Genomic DNA, 15,131 nt, shown 5'->3' with positions numbered 1-15,131 from the left:
GCATAAAACATATATTTATATATAATTTTTATATTCCTATTTTTTTTTTACACTTTGTAAAAAAAAAACTTTTTCTTTTTGTCCATTTATATCAAGCAGTCACTATGACTGACTGCTTGATAAATTAACTTTTTTAATTTGTGGCTATTATTAGGCTGCTCCAAACTTGGGAACAGCTAATAATAACCTTAGAGACTGATCCTGACAGCATGTCAGAATCAGATCTCACTAAAGGTTTCTGATGGTGCCTAGACTAGATCAGAAGTGATGCATTGTAACACTGTGCCTGAAATGTATCATAGACATGGGCTATCGAGCTGTCAAAACAAAAAGCAGAGAGGTGAATCACTCTGCTACCTCTCTGCTATCTTCAGCTGTCAAATACGGGATCGCTATTTAGCGATCCTGTATTTGTATGTAACGGCTTCATTCTTTCATTAATGAAAGAAAGAAGCTTTTACAAAAGCTTCACTATTTAATTAATGAATGCCTCAACACTGAGGCATTCATTAATGACTGGTAACCGCTGAGAATCAGCAGTTACCGGCATTAGAGTCTTAAATAACTGGTCACTTACAGTGTATGTGGCCAGCCATATAGGCACTGCGTGGCGGGACGTACAGTGTACGTCTCCCGTCACGAAGGGGTTAAAGGCGGGATTAGCCTGATTAGCTGAGCTGGGAGAGGGAGTAGTCTAGCAAAACACAATTAGGCAGAGCTGACACCACTAAATCCACACAAATGCTGTTGGTCGTGAGCCCACAACAGGGCACACAGCATTTCAGGTGGATCAACAAGTATTGTTTTTGTACTTGCAGGGTCATTAAAGTGATAAATGACAAAATGTGCATGTATTGCAAAGGTGTGCGATATACATGTACATACATACATACATACATACATACATACACACACACTTTAATGTAAAATGACAACATGACCCGCACTGGCATCTGTTAAAAACAAAACTCATACAGTTTTGTCAGGTTCCATATGGCTTCTACCGTTGTAGAATACTGAATATGGGGGTCTCATTGTATCCACTTCTCAACATGTAGCTGAGCATATCTGAATGTGTAAAAGGAAAACTGAAGCTTTTTTTCTTGTGCTTCACCGGTCAGCCATAATGATAAAGTAGTAAGGATGGGCACAGACAGTACACAGCTTCCACTGACTCCCAATCAACTTAGAACATGGTAGGCACATGCATTAGATTATCTGGGGCTCTGGGTTAGTAGATGAGCTAATTATCTGCCCTTCCAGCTACAGTACTTTAGAAATGTGGATATCTTGCATGAAATGATCTGAAAGCTCTGACTTTTAGAAGCTATAGAAAGTTGGCTTTGTTTGTCGTTCTGTAGAAATCCTTATGGGCTCCCAAATTACTAATTCTTCATTATAAATTCTTTCTTTATTTATCTAAACAAATATTTGTGCAAGCCACGAACATACAGAAGACACATGGTAATTGATAAACTTGCCAGGAATACATTAAAGGAGAACTATGAGGTGTGCTTTTCACTCACCTCATAGTTCTAGCCGACCTGTGACAATGAGACTGTCGCAGGTCGGCTCAGTAGATCGGGAAGTGAGCGAACACATACCGGCGTTCGCTCACCTCTCGATCCTGTCACAGCTCTCTGCCGTGGCAGGGAGTGGCTGGATTCCCCCCTCCCTGTTCCGATCCTCCAGCGCTGACTGGCGGAACAGACGGGGGAGGGGGCGGGTACAGCTGGCTCTGCCTCTAGATAGGCAGAGCTAGCTGTCACTCACGCAGCTGGGCGGATCCAGACATAATTGTCGGGATCCGCTTCAGCTGCGGCGTCTCAGTATATAGCTTGCGGTGTACTGCGGCGTCTCAGTAAGCTCGCGGTATACTGAGCTTAGGGTAATGGGAGGACGCTAGTTTGTGTCCTCCCGTTATCCTAAGGAGAACTATGGGGAAAACCCCCTAACCCCATAGTTCTCCTTTTAACTGAAGGATAACATTGCAAACAAAAATAGGATGTTACTCAGATAGTATCCCTTGAACATTGTGACTTCAGATCCTTACCCTGGGTTATCATGAAACAGTAAGGTGCATAGAATCCCCCATATTCAGGTTTATCATGATATAATGCAAAAGTACAACAATACAGAGGCATTTACATCACCTCCAGACCAAAAGAGAATGAAAGGAAGAATGACGAAGAGAAAGCCAAAATAAAAAAAACTAAAGCGAAAAACAAATCCAAAAGGAAGCCAAATTTACTATTCTAATGATTATAATTGCAGAAACTAGGACCCCTGTGAGAAGTAAGGGATAATACTGAAGAAGCCTGGTGCTTTTCCTACCTAACCTCCTGAGCCTGTCATATCTTTATTTTCTAGTACACGCGGGCTAGTTCTATCTCTGAACAACAATGTGATATATATTTTATCTGCTGCTAGAATTCTCTGCCACACTTGTTGATGTGTACATGGTACACAAAGCAATACAAATTTAAGACACATGCATACCATGTTTATTTATGCACATTGTATTGGTTGTTGACTAACTGCCTTATTCTCTGCTATCTAGTGTACCGCTTAGCATACTTGAGGCTCAACAGCTTATGTTCCAGTCTGTTATCTGACCACCCCGAGCTTGAGCAAATCATCTGGACTCTTTTCCAGCACACTCTGCAGCATGAGTATGAGCTGATGAGGGACAGACACTTAGACCAGGTAATTCACCCAGTCCTGCAAGGATAAAAGGCCTCATTTCCTGTATATTACTCAAGCATGTCGCTTCCTCTTTTTTTGCTTGTTGTCTGTGTATGCATATTACACATTTATCCTGTTTAAGAAGTTTTCATTTATTTAACAATTGTAGCCCTTGTGTGGGCATATGATTCATGAGTCATTCTTAGTTGATAAAAATATTTAATTTTTTGTGTGTTTTAGCATAAATTCCTGCCAAAATTGTAGTTTTGTTATCGGTGAAGATGGGTTTACTGTCTGTTGTAGAAGCTGTAATCTTTCCCTGCACTACACAAAATAAAAAATTAGGTTTGACTGGGGCCCTAAAATTTTCATTTTAATTCAGAAAGCTCCTTGTTCACCAAGCTGGACCTGATTTTTTTTTTTTTTTATATTTATATATGCTTATGTTATGTAATCTTGACTAATGCTTATAATATCCATATAGAATCATTCTAATTTGTGTATTTTGTTTATATGTCTGGTTGCTATAAGATTAATTATGGGATTAGTTTAAAAGTAATCACTTTCTTGGTCAAATCCTGAAACGTGATTTTCTGGAAGTTGTATCTTGCTGGAGTTTAATGTATGTATATCTTTAGAAAACATTTTATCTTTATTTGCATTAAACCCTAAAACGTTTATGTTAACGTAATATAAGGAAAAAAGGGAGCTGCAGTGCTATAAAGGGACATCAAATATGATTCCACCATTATATGTAGAATAGCTTGCCTTGACAAATTTGCCTCACTGTGCCTGGTTTTGATTCCATCTGATTAGAAACTGCAGTATTTAACTTTTAAACTCTAATCTATAAGCAAGCTGCTCTGTTAGCATCGGAGATGGACATGCTCTGAATAATTGTTATGTAGGTGTATATTTAAATTGCATTTTCCTGGTCTTGTGACCTGGAATATACATTTAGTTGGGTGTCTTTCAGCATTGTAGGATTTGCCATAATTATAATGGCTAGCAAGTTTTTTTAAATTTCTGCCTCCTTTGTTTTGTTTTTTTTTTGCAGATCATGATGTGCTCTATGTATGGCATTTGTAAGGCAAAGAACTTTGATCTACGATTCAAAACTATTGTTACAGCATACAAGCAGCTTACGAATACAAACCAAGAGGTAAATGATTTTCTTGTTTACATTTTTGCATTTGCTTGAAATGTAGACAAATCTACACACAGTAACTTAGCCAGAAATGTGCCAGTCCTTTTCATGAAGGCCATGCCTCCACATCTGTCACAACCTTTTCTGCTGACTTGAGCAAATCTTTATACAAAAGTGATAGGCAATGCTTTATGGATAAAGAGGAACGGTCCTTGCATAAGTGCTGCAAGATCTCTATGATCTGTACTAGGGGCTTTTTTTGTATATGTGCACCTTTATCACTTGATTATTAATTCCCTAAACTGATCTATCTTTAGTCTTGATCAGATGGTTCACATTCAAAAAGCAGGCTGTGCTTGGTCAGGATAACACAGCACAGATATTGCAGGCTATTCTCCGCCTTTATGCTGGAGAATAATGGACAATCATTAAAAGACCTGCATTCAGAAGATAAGCAAGTATTGGTATTTTTGCACAAGATATATTGTCATTTTGTGAAAAGATCTTTTATCTGATGTAAGTATCTCTACTGCATATGCAACTGCACACCTCCACCAAAGCTTACCTGAAGTAACAAGTTTGGGCACAGAGAGTCCACTGGCGCAAATCTACTTAACCAAGTTTTTCTGAAGCTGATGAAGTCATAATGTTGTTGTTTTTTTTATGCTACTGTCCATTATAGCAAAGACCAAATACAAAGTGGGTTGTTGGGTATTAAAGCATCGTGATTTGAGCAGCATGTAGTAGCCCCCAGAATTTCTAACACTTTAACACTACAATCCTTTAAAGATTTCAGATCAGCTCTCCATGAGTGTAACTAAGTGTGGCCATAAACCTCCCAATTTGATGCACAATCAAACATTTAATGATAACCTAGAGTGCAATAACCAAGTGCTACTTTACATTGGAAACACTCATTAGATCTAGATACGATTTTATTATTTTATCTTTGGATTCTAATGAAAGATCGAACGCTAATAAGACTACAAGTTACTTTCATTATATCTTTTTTTATCATCTGAATATCTGAATCATACCTCCATATTCCTCTGTCCTGTAAGCTGATGACAAATAGTGTATGTAAATTAGAATGAGGATGACTATCAATCCACATAAGCAGTGTCTTATTTGTTTCACAAAATGTATTTCATTTTTGCAGACATTCAAACATGTTTTGATCCGAGAAGGACAGCATGACTCCATTATTGTATTCTACAACTTGGTCTTTATGCAGAAATTAAAAACTAATATCTTGCAATATGCTTCTACAAGGGTGAGACTTTTTATCTGTGATCTGTTCTGTTCTGTTATTCATACTATTTTTTTAAATCTGGCTAATTTAGGTTTTATCCAGTGAATTTATGATATTGTGTTAATTTACTGGAATTACTGTAGGTGTAGTAGTAACTGAAGCACACTTTAATTTACGGCATAAACCTTAGGTCCCTGTTGTTTAGAGGATGAGTTGTGAGGGGGACACTGTATGCCTCAGAGCTCCCCAGTGGTTGTCTACTGTTAGAGGAAAGTCATCTGTAGTGGAACCTCACAGCTGTCATCTGTCAAGATAGCATTTAGTCAAATTAAATTCCAGGGTTTTCTTTGCATTATTAAGTGTATTTAAAGTGTAATAAAATAACATTCGCCAGCAGTAATATAACGTGTAAAATGCAATAGTAATTTATTTCATGTTTATTTTGTTTTTTTGAACTGATGTTTGTCAGATTTACTTATGATGAATCAGAGCTACACCCAACATCTTATCTAGTCATAGGAAGATTCATGTTATTAACTTTGTATGATAGACAGACTGACTGACAGAAGAGCCACCTGGTAGCTGTCAAAATGAAGTCTTTATAACAGTCTGAACAGATTAGTTTAACACTTGGACATTTTTAGTTACATTTTTCTATATATGCCTTTTGATATTTATTGTTTTGGTGTTTGTTGTAACCTTTACTGTATTATTTTTATTTTTAAGCCTCCCACTTTGTCTCCAATTCCTCAAATACCACGAAGCCCTTACAGATTTGCAAACTCTCCATTAAGAATTCCTGGTGGAAATAACATCTATGTCTCTCCGTTAAAGAGCCCATACAAGTCATCAGATGGGCTGCTGTCTCCAACAAACATGACACCAAGGACTAGGTCTGTTGTAATTTTGAGATCTTGCATGCTGGTTTGTGTGGGAACATTTCGACATGAGGCCTAGATAGTTTTCAGCTAATGATTAAGTGGTCTTTCCATAGCTATGGGTATAGAAGTATAATAACTGATCCCATTGCATCTGGTATCAGTAGCTGAGCTTAATCTAAGAATCATGATCATAATTGTCTGCATTAAAAGTATCATGGTGGCTGAAGTGAAATCAAAGACTTTTCACTCTTTAAACATTGTGTAAATGTTTTTATGTTTTTTTTTCTTTAGTAATTAGCTTAATGTGGGGGGCGTGGCCTGGCTTCTGGTATGGACGGACGCTGATCTCTGCAGCTCCGGTCCTATCTCATCTCACTCACTCCTGCTTTCTCCCGACACCTGGCTGTTTCTTGCCCTCCTCTCCTGCCCATCACGGAGATGGTGAAGATAGGGCACCAGAAGCCTCCCTCTACCGCCAAGAAGCTGGCTTCTCCTCCTATATTAATATCCCCAGATATTATGGCAGCCTTTTTATCTTTCTTTGAGGACCTCTGTGCCTCCAGGGCCACCTACACTCAAGCAGATCTTGAGTCTTATTTATCAGATGCTTCTTTTGCCGTGTTTAACCTCTCAGGCACGGGATGGGTTGGACTCCCCTTTCTCTATAGAGGAAATGGAGGCTGCATTCTCTCATTTTCCCACACGTAAGACACCTGGTTTAAATAGTTTTCCAATAGAGTAGTATGCTAGATACCGTGATCTCCTTAGTAGACATTTATTGTCCATGTACAATGAGGCATTTTAGTTAGGTATACTTCCTCCTACTCTGTGTGAGGCTCTCCTCGTCCTGCTTTAAAAAACCCGGTAAATACCCAGTGAAGTGCGACTCTTACCGCTCCATCTCCCTTATAAATGTGGTTGCAAAGCTCCTAGCAAAAAATTTGGTCCTTCGCATTAAGAAATACATTTCCACTACTAGAGTGAACATTCGTAGATTGTTCACTAATCTTCAGTTTCCCCATCCCCACTCTGAGGATAGGGCTGTGGTGTCTTTGGACACCCATAAAGAATTTGATAGTGTGGAGTGGCCATATTTATTACGTGTCCTCCATTTGTTTGGGTTTGGTCCCAATATGATTCGTTGGATTACAATTTTATACAGTTCACCTAGAGCAAGACTCAGAGTCAATAGGGAGGTTTCTCCCCCCTTTAATATGTCACGAGGTACTAGGCAGGGAAGTCCGTTGTGCCCGATCATTTTTGCTCTAGCAATTCAGCCTCTTGCAGCCTTGGTTCGTGCATCTCCTTTGGTGCGAAGGTTGGAGGAGCACATCTTCCTCTACGCTGATCATACCTTAATTTATTTATCAGATCCGAATGAGTCTTTGTTTCATTTGCTACGATTGCTGGAGCAGTTTAGATTTTACTCCGTTTTAAAGTTCACTGGAACAAGTCCATCCTCTTTCCGTTGGACCCTGTTACAGTTTCAAATATTCATCCTTTGTCTGTTACAGGTGGCCCATAAATGTAAGTATTTGGGAGTTCAAGTTCAGCTCCCACTTCCTCTTATATTGCTAATAATTTGCTCCTGATGATTGACACTCTCCAACTGAGAACAAGGCAATAGATGGACTTGCCTTTGGATCTCATGGGTAGAGCGAATCTTAAAATTATCTTTCTACCAAAAATCCTGTACATTAAGACTAACTCACCCTGTTACATTCCTGAAAAATATTTTCGTATGATCCTCTATTTGCATGTCCTTTTCTCCATGTGGTCTGCTTTACCTTGACATAAAACATACATATTGATGGATGTTTAGGTCTATGGCAGCATTGGTTGTTTGTGTTTTTGAACTTACAAGTGCCTTCAGAATTTGTCAAGGATGGATACTCGTGTTCCTACAGCCTCTCAGGGGGATCCTGGAAGCTTCACTAACTCAGTAGTTTTAATTAGGATGCCTACAGTTTTTCTGCGAGATATGTAATGATTCCATACTACCATTTCTACATTTTCATTACAACATCTGTTCTTTTTTTCTTTACAGAATCTTAGTATCCATTGGTTCGCCATTCAGTGTAAGTTTTATTTGTGCATTTTTGTTACATGTTTGTTTGTATTTCTGGGGACACTAACTTCACACACCAGCCATTAATGAATGAGTAATGTTTCAGGAAAAACTTTACTGTGTTTTTGTTTTCTGTTCTTCAGTCATAGAGGGGAGTCGAGATCTCCCAGAAGCGAGGAGTAATCTCACTTTTGACCATTGGCAAATTTCTTCTCTTCTCCAGGTTTTTTGGGTTTCCTTTTGCTTTCTGTTTTAGAGACAACTACCAGCATGATAAATCATGACGGTAGCATTATACTTTGTCCCATGCCCTGTCACTTTTCAGGAACAGCTTGGCCTGTAAATGTAACAAAATATATAAAGCCATGTGAACAATAAAAATAATTATATTGTTAATATTGTTACATGTGTAGCTGCATATTTTCTGGGAATGTGGCCCTTCTAAGCGTTAAACAGATTTTTCTTCGGAAGCAAATTGCCCTGTGTACTCTGTTTTAAAGGATTTCATACATATCATTGTGGACCCCAAAAGAATGCAGGCAGAGGGCAGATGACTAGTCGTCAGTGTTGCCTTTGGTCTGCCTTTAGCTGATCTTTGTCCCCAGTGCTGATTTACCAGGCGTCTCTATGTGGAGGTGACCATCTTGGTAGAGGCAAAAATTCATGTCAAAGCTGCCCCCGATGACTGGTGATCTGATGATTTATGGAGGAATAACCACAGTAGCAGATGATCCACATAATGGATGAAGCAGGGAGATGCAGGAACTGCAGCTTTCTCCATCAGGGAGAACAGTATAACGTACTTTAGTGACATAATCTAATCTCACTCCAAAGCTTGTGTTACTAACAGTCAGAGGTATGCAGTGCCTTAGAATTTCACACTACAGACATACAGCTATGAGACTGAAGGCACAGGAAGGGCACTGCTGTTTTTCAGGAGAACTTCAAGACAAAAGGGAACGATTTCAAGGTATTGATCGGGCATATTTACCGTTTCTAAAAATTCCATGGCAAAAAAAAAAAACATGGCAAATCTTTTCATTTTGCATTCTAGTCTATTTAAGAGACGCATGGCATGTTGTTCATACAGTTTCTTATAGGCAAATGGAAAGAGTTTTGTAATGTCTGTCCCATGAAATAAATTCTAGTAAGTAATTGCATCATAACTCTTAGTGATTTTTTTTCCCTTGCATTTGATTGCAATATGTAATATTTAACTGTTTACTTTTGTTCGCAGTAGTAAATGCTCTCTTTTCTTTAGTCAGCAGAGAAATTTCAGAAAATCAACCAAATGCTGAGCAACGCTGAACGCCCTATTAAGAGAACTGCACAAGATTGCACAGCTCCAAAACCACTTAAGAAGCTCCGCTTTGATGAGCACGATGAGGCAGATGGAAGGTATAATGAATAATTTTACACAATGTATGGTTAAATGAGAAAATATTTGCTACCATTTATAAATTTAATGAAGAGTGTGCTGACTTGTAATTGCTACAAAGAAAAGTCTTTTGGTAGCCTGTGTGAGGAGACTTTACCACAGCTAAAAACCACCATGAGCAGGAAGGAGTTAATAACTGCCCTTTTCAGGAAAAGTAATGTTATTGGCTCATTCAGCTTGGACATCTTAATATGTAAAAGGATTCTAATTAAACACAGTGGTTAATATAGTCCAGTGAAGCAGTGGAATTGAAATTGAAACTTCTGCATTAAAAATGGCAACTAGGTGTTAATTAGCAAGGTCCTAAAGCGCTGGTAACGCATTGGTTCTGTAAAAATACATGTATTTGCAAGGAAAATATTTGTGAATGCTAAAGGTATGTATGCATTGATGCCTCCTTAAAATATGACTTTACCATTTCTGTAGTGGGTGGGCCTTTGCCATAATGTGTTTGCTGCACATTATGGCACACCTCCTAGATTTCCCTCTTCCAGTGTTGCCATGACCACCTTGTCATTCTGTCGCTACTGCTAACATCTTTTGCCAGTCTTCTTCCGTGTCTAGAATGTCCTGGCTCTGCCATTGGACATCGTTTCAGCACCTGGCTCTGTTGTATCTTTAAGATGCCAAGCATGAGCCAAGAGTGTATATCCACTTGTGTGTGCAAGGCAGTCTACAAATAATAAAAAAAGAACCTTCTAGGATAGGGGTCAGCAACCTGCGGCTCCGGAGTCACATGTGGCTCTCGGGGCCCCGCACTGCCGATGGGCTTCTCGGTAAGGGGGCAGGTCTTGTGACCTCCTCTCCCAGCCGAGTCCCTAGTAACAGGCGGCGGGAGAGGAGAAGTGTGTGTCACATGCCCCGCCCCCTGCAGTGCACACCATCTGGCTGGGATGTTGGCTGTGAGGCTTTTGTCAGGTGAGTCTGAATGAGGAACGCGGGGGCGAGTGCGTTACCAAGCCCAGAGTCCAGTGCGTTACCAAGCCCAGAGTCCAGTGCGTTACCAAGCCCAGAGTCCAGTGCGTTACTGAGCCCACATATACCTATATACATGCTATACATAGCATATAGGTAAAAATGTTTGTTGTTGGCGTGAAGTTACTTATCCTGTTCTCTCTTATCACCAGCAAAACGCTTTCTACGGAATCGAAGTTCCAGCAGAAGCTTGCAGAAATGAGTAAGTTTTCCATCTTTTTTGTATAGTATTTTTCCGAACTTTGTAAGACTGAACTTTGGCAAAAAATGTTTTTTTGTTGAATGATGAAAATGTAGAAAAGAACGAAAATATTTAAGTTAAAGGTACATATAGACAAAACTTTTTCGTTTTGGATAGAGTAGGCAAGGATTAGACCCCGCTGTAAAGTTTTTATTGATGTGTCTCTGCTAGGAAGGTTTACCCTCTCGATTTGTTCTGGTGACTACTGTCACAGAGACAAAAAGTGATGACAAATCCCAAATTTGAGTTGTCTCAGAACAAGAGGTGAGGGTAAAATGTCCAATGGAGACACCTGTTTTGGTTAGATCTGTCTAGGGCAGGGATGGCCAAACTCCAGCCCTCCAGCTGTGGTGAAACTACAAATCCCATGAAGCATCTCTCTCCGGGAGTCATGTCTGTGGCTGTGAGAATCTTGCAAAGCCTCATGGGATTCGTAGTTCCACCACAGCTGGAGGGCCGCAGTTTGGCCATCCCTGGTCTAGGGGAATTGCCCTCAGTAGAGATTTCCTCTGACTTTTCTTGCACATCCGGGATAGCCATTTAAGGCAGACAGTAAAAAACAGACTCCTTACTATAGACAAAGCTAAAATGAAAATGTTGGCTATGTATACATTTTAATTGGTATTACTGTTAAAGAACATGAAAGAAAATCATTTTTGGACTGGTTACTGTAGAGGGTGTAATGAAGAAAATGACATCAATCAAGAGTTGTTGGCCTCACATGGTCTATGGTGACTTGGTCTCCAACAAGAGTGATTATGCAGCTATTTATGTATAAGATTTGTGTACATGTATTTAGTTGCATATGTCTGTTTATATGAATATATATTTACTAACCGGCAATCCATATTTGCCCTTCTTGCGGTCACATATCTATATATAGTGATAATCTCATCAAATGTCCAAAAAAATCTGAAAGGGCATAAAGTGTTCTGTGGCCTAAGTTGGTAAAAGGAAGAGTATAAAGAGTATAAATTATACTGGAATAAATTATATATTATATATACTTTAATTATAAAATATATAAATTACTTGGAACCTATGAGGAAATGAAAAGGTCAGCGGTAATTGGCATTATAAACAGCTTTTCTTGAGTACAGTAGTGGACACAGGCAGGTTCAGAGATGACTGGGTAATATGCAGGTATCCCCAGGTGATTGGACTCTGGCCAAAGCTGCGAGGACCCTCATATAATCCCTTTTGACTTGCCAGTAAAATCTGTTTTTTGGAGTACAGTACCGGACACATGACCCTCCCTTCTATATCCTGTATTGCTTGCTAAAAAGCTGAGCATTTCCTTCAGTGGGAGGGGTTATATGAGGTCACAGCTCTGGCCAGTGTCTAATCACCTGATGATACCTGCATATTATCCAGTCTTCTATGAATTGCCTGTGTCCTGTACTCCAAGAAACGGATTTTACTAGCAAGTCAAAAATCCTGTTATCATTCACACACACCCTAATTTATATTTATATAGTTTAATGCAGAATATATGAAGTGCTTGTTTACCACAAGTACAAGTCTGGGCAACAGCTTGTACTGTCACCGGGTTATTACCAACACACCTTTTATTTAATTAATATGTTTGTCCTGAATTTCAAGTCTCTGTGAATATTCAAAGGTGGATTGCAGTGAGCTTCCCAAAAAAGGTGCTGTCTACAAGATCTCTTGCTATAGAAAGAGCACAGTGTGTAATCCTCCACACTGACGTTTGTCCCATCAGTAAAGATAATTATTGTAGAGATGGGTGAAGGAGCCTTGATTGAGAGGCCTTCTGAACAGATCGGAGCACTCTTCTCGGCCCCACATGACATTGCTGGGTTCCTTAATGGTCAATTGGTAAACACAAGGGTTGTCACTTAGAATGAAGGGGAGATAGTTGCATGCTCCCCCACCTCCAAAATCAGTTAGGTCATAGCAGCTGTGGGTGTCCGCAATAAAATGCACCTTTGGCTTTGTCCTGCGTGGGCACAACACAGTTTCACAGATAAAGTGCAATGCTGATTTGTAAATGGCAGATGTCTCACCGGAAACGACAACTGATTGATGAACAGTGTCATTCCATATAGAAAAGCAAGCCATAAACATTTAGTCTTCTGGAGATTTTTTTATGTTGGAGAGGCTCTGTGTGCAATAATGAGCCCTTCTGAGTGATGATAGCTTTTATAGCATGATGTTAACCCCTTCATGGCCCAGAAACAAAATCTTTGTGTGCAATAACGAGCTCTTCTAAATTATGTTAGCAGTCATTATAGCTCACCTGTTAGTCTTTGATCGGCCCAGATATGGTTTGAATACTGCAAATGCCTAAATTGGTAATACTGGTTATTGGGATGTGCACGAGCTCCCTAATCTAAATAAAGATTGTACAATTAAACGTGAACAGCCAAGAACTAGAAAGTATAACAGTCTGGGTTTTGGGCCAAGTACAGAGCGTCTGGTCTTATCTGCATAGATGATGACTGTTTCAGCAGCACTGTGCAGATAAGTAAACAAAGCAGAACAGATGCTGAATGTGCAATGACACCTGTTTCTGAGAGCTCACAAAATTAGGCCATAAAGTTGTCACGGTTTTCAGAAATATGACTACTGTATATACCTTGATTATAATCCCTGTGTTTCGGATCTATTTGAATTAAAAAGTTAAACAAGAACATGTAAATCACAGAGTGGACAGAGGTGTACAGTGGTGCTCAAATGTGTGATTTTGTCAGTATTACTGTATAAATAGAACCAAAACATGATTGATTTTTCAAGCAAGTTCTAAAACGTGATCTTTTGAACCCAATTAAACGAAGGAATCTGAAACACAATCTTGACTGAATAATCAATTGGTATAGTGTTTTAGACTCCTTTGTTTAATTGGGTTCAAATGATCCAAAGTTACACATTTTATGTGACAAAAATATGTGAACCCCTAGGATTTTTACTTCATTTGAAAGGGAAATTGGAGTAGGATGTTTCATTCAGTCAGTTGATAATCGGGTACGCATGTGGAAGGCCCTACCTTACTTATAGAAAAGACATCTGGGTTTGTAGAACAAAGGAGATTTCCAAAGACCTTGGAAATATATTTAATACTGCTTACTGGGCTGGAAAAGCTTAAAAACCTGTTTCCAAAGAGTTTGAACTAATCCACTGTCAGGCAGATTTTGTACAGATGAAGACAATTCAACGCTACACTGTCTAGAAATGGTCACCTAGAAGATCTCACAAAAACCTTGACTAATGTCCAGGAACATGGTGGTGGCAGTATTTTGGGCCTATTGTGTTGCCTCTGGACCAGGAATTGTACCAACTGATTCTGCAGGAAAGTGCCAGGTTATCTGTTAATGAACTAAAGCTGAAGGGAAAATGGGTCATGCAGCAAGACAACAACACTAAACACAAAAGTCTGTCTACCAAAGAAATGGCTAAAGAAGAAGAAAGCTAATGTTTAGGAGTGGCTGAGTCACAGTCCTGACCTTATTTCTATGGATATTTTGTAATGGACCTGAAGCACATTCGTGTAAGGAATCAACCAACATCCATGACCTGCAGCAATTCTGTAAGAAGGAATGGGCTACATTTCCTCTAAGCCAATGTGCAAGACTGATCAACACTTGCCTCAAATGTTTAGTTGACGTTTTTCTTGCTTGGGGGGGAAAGGGGTTGTTGCACACACCAGTTTCTGAAACAAAGATTGACATACTTTTTCCACACACCATTATCTTCAGTAACAGGGTCATAATCTTGTGTTTGCTCAGTAAATGAGCAAGCATATTGTGGTTTTGACTCCTTCAATTGGGTTCTCATTATCTAATTTTAGGACACACAGATCTCATTTTAGGTCATAATCTGCAGAAATATTGGCGTTCAAAGAGTTCACAAACTAGCACAACTGTATATCCGTATCAAATCCTCAAGTCCTTTTATACATCACATTAGTAGAAGTATGTCTGTTTGTTGGGCAGTATTTAGTTAGGTGGACGTCTTCACTCCATGGTGGTTCACAGTCTTGTGGAAGGGGCAGATGTTATCAGTGGGATGCACAGGAGTATAGCAGTGCTCTGTTATATAATGCCTTTAGGCCCCTTTGTATAGTAAAAGCCACCAGTGCCCATACTATGGACATTGAACTATTTACATATTCTTTTATTAGTCCAGTTCCAGTCCGTTTCTTACGGCTTTCTAAACACCTGCTGTATGTCTACATTAGAGGGCTGGCACGCTGCCAAGAGCTGCTCTCATAGAAAGAATACTGAGATTGCAGAGCCAGAGGTACATTTCTCCACAATATCTATACTTACAAAGGTGAATGAGAGTTTTAAAGTACTTTTGCAGCTTGTTCTAAATATGGTTCACTTTAAAATATTGTTCTACTTTGCAGCTCCAAAAATAAATAAAGGCAAAAGTAAGATTCACAGATGCCAATAAACTTCACATACATGTATGCTTAGATTTC

The 15,131-nt window shown here is 39.3% G+C and overlaps 1 protein-coding gene across 1 annotated transcript in view; it reads left to right on the top strand.

Moving 5' to 3' along the window:
- Nucleotides 1–15,131, top strand: part of RB1 (RB transcriptional corepressor 1) — a 131,055-nt gene that overhangs the window by 114,379 nt on the left and 1,545 nt on the right. The window contains exons 20-27 of the mRNA XM_018563237.1: nt 2,561–2,706; nt 3,743–3,847; nt 4,992–5,105; nt 5,811–5,977; nt 8,013–8,043; nt 9,295–9,431; nt 10,599–10,648; nt 13,445–13,457. Of these exons, the coding sequence (XP_018418739.1) occupies nt 2,561–2,706; nt 3,743–3,847; nt 4,992–5,105; nt 5,811–5,977; nt 8,013–8,043; nt 9,295–9,431; nt 10,599–10,648; nt 13,445–13,457 (763 nt within the window). The remainder of the gene's footprint in view (nt 1–2,560; nt 2,707–3,742; nt 3,848–4,991; nt 5,106–5,810; nt 5,978–8,012; nt 8,044–9,294; nt 9,432–10,598; nt 10,649–13,444; nt 13,458–15,131) is intronic.

This window comes from Nanorana parkeri, unplaced genomic scaffold, assembly GCF_000935625.1.
Source record: "Nanorana parkeri isolate BGI_ZX_2015 unplaced genomic scaffold, ASM93562v1 scaffold644, whole genome shotgun sequence".
In the NCBI taxonomy this organism is placed as follows: Eukaryota; Metazoa; Chordata; class Amphibia; order Anura; family Dicroglossidae; genus Nanorana; species Nanorana parkeri.
The sequence above is the reverse complement of the archived record's forward strand: the minus strand, read 5'-3'. Positions and strand labels throughout refer to the sequence as shown.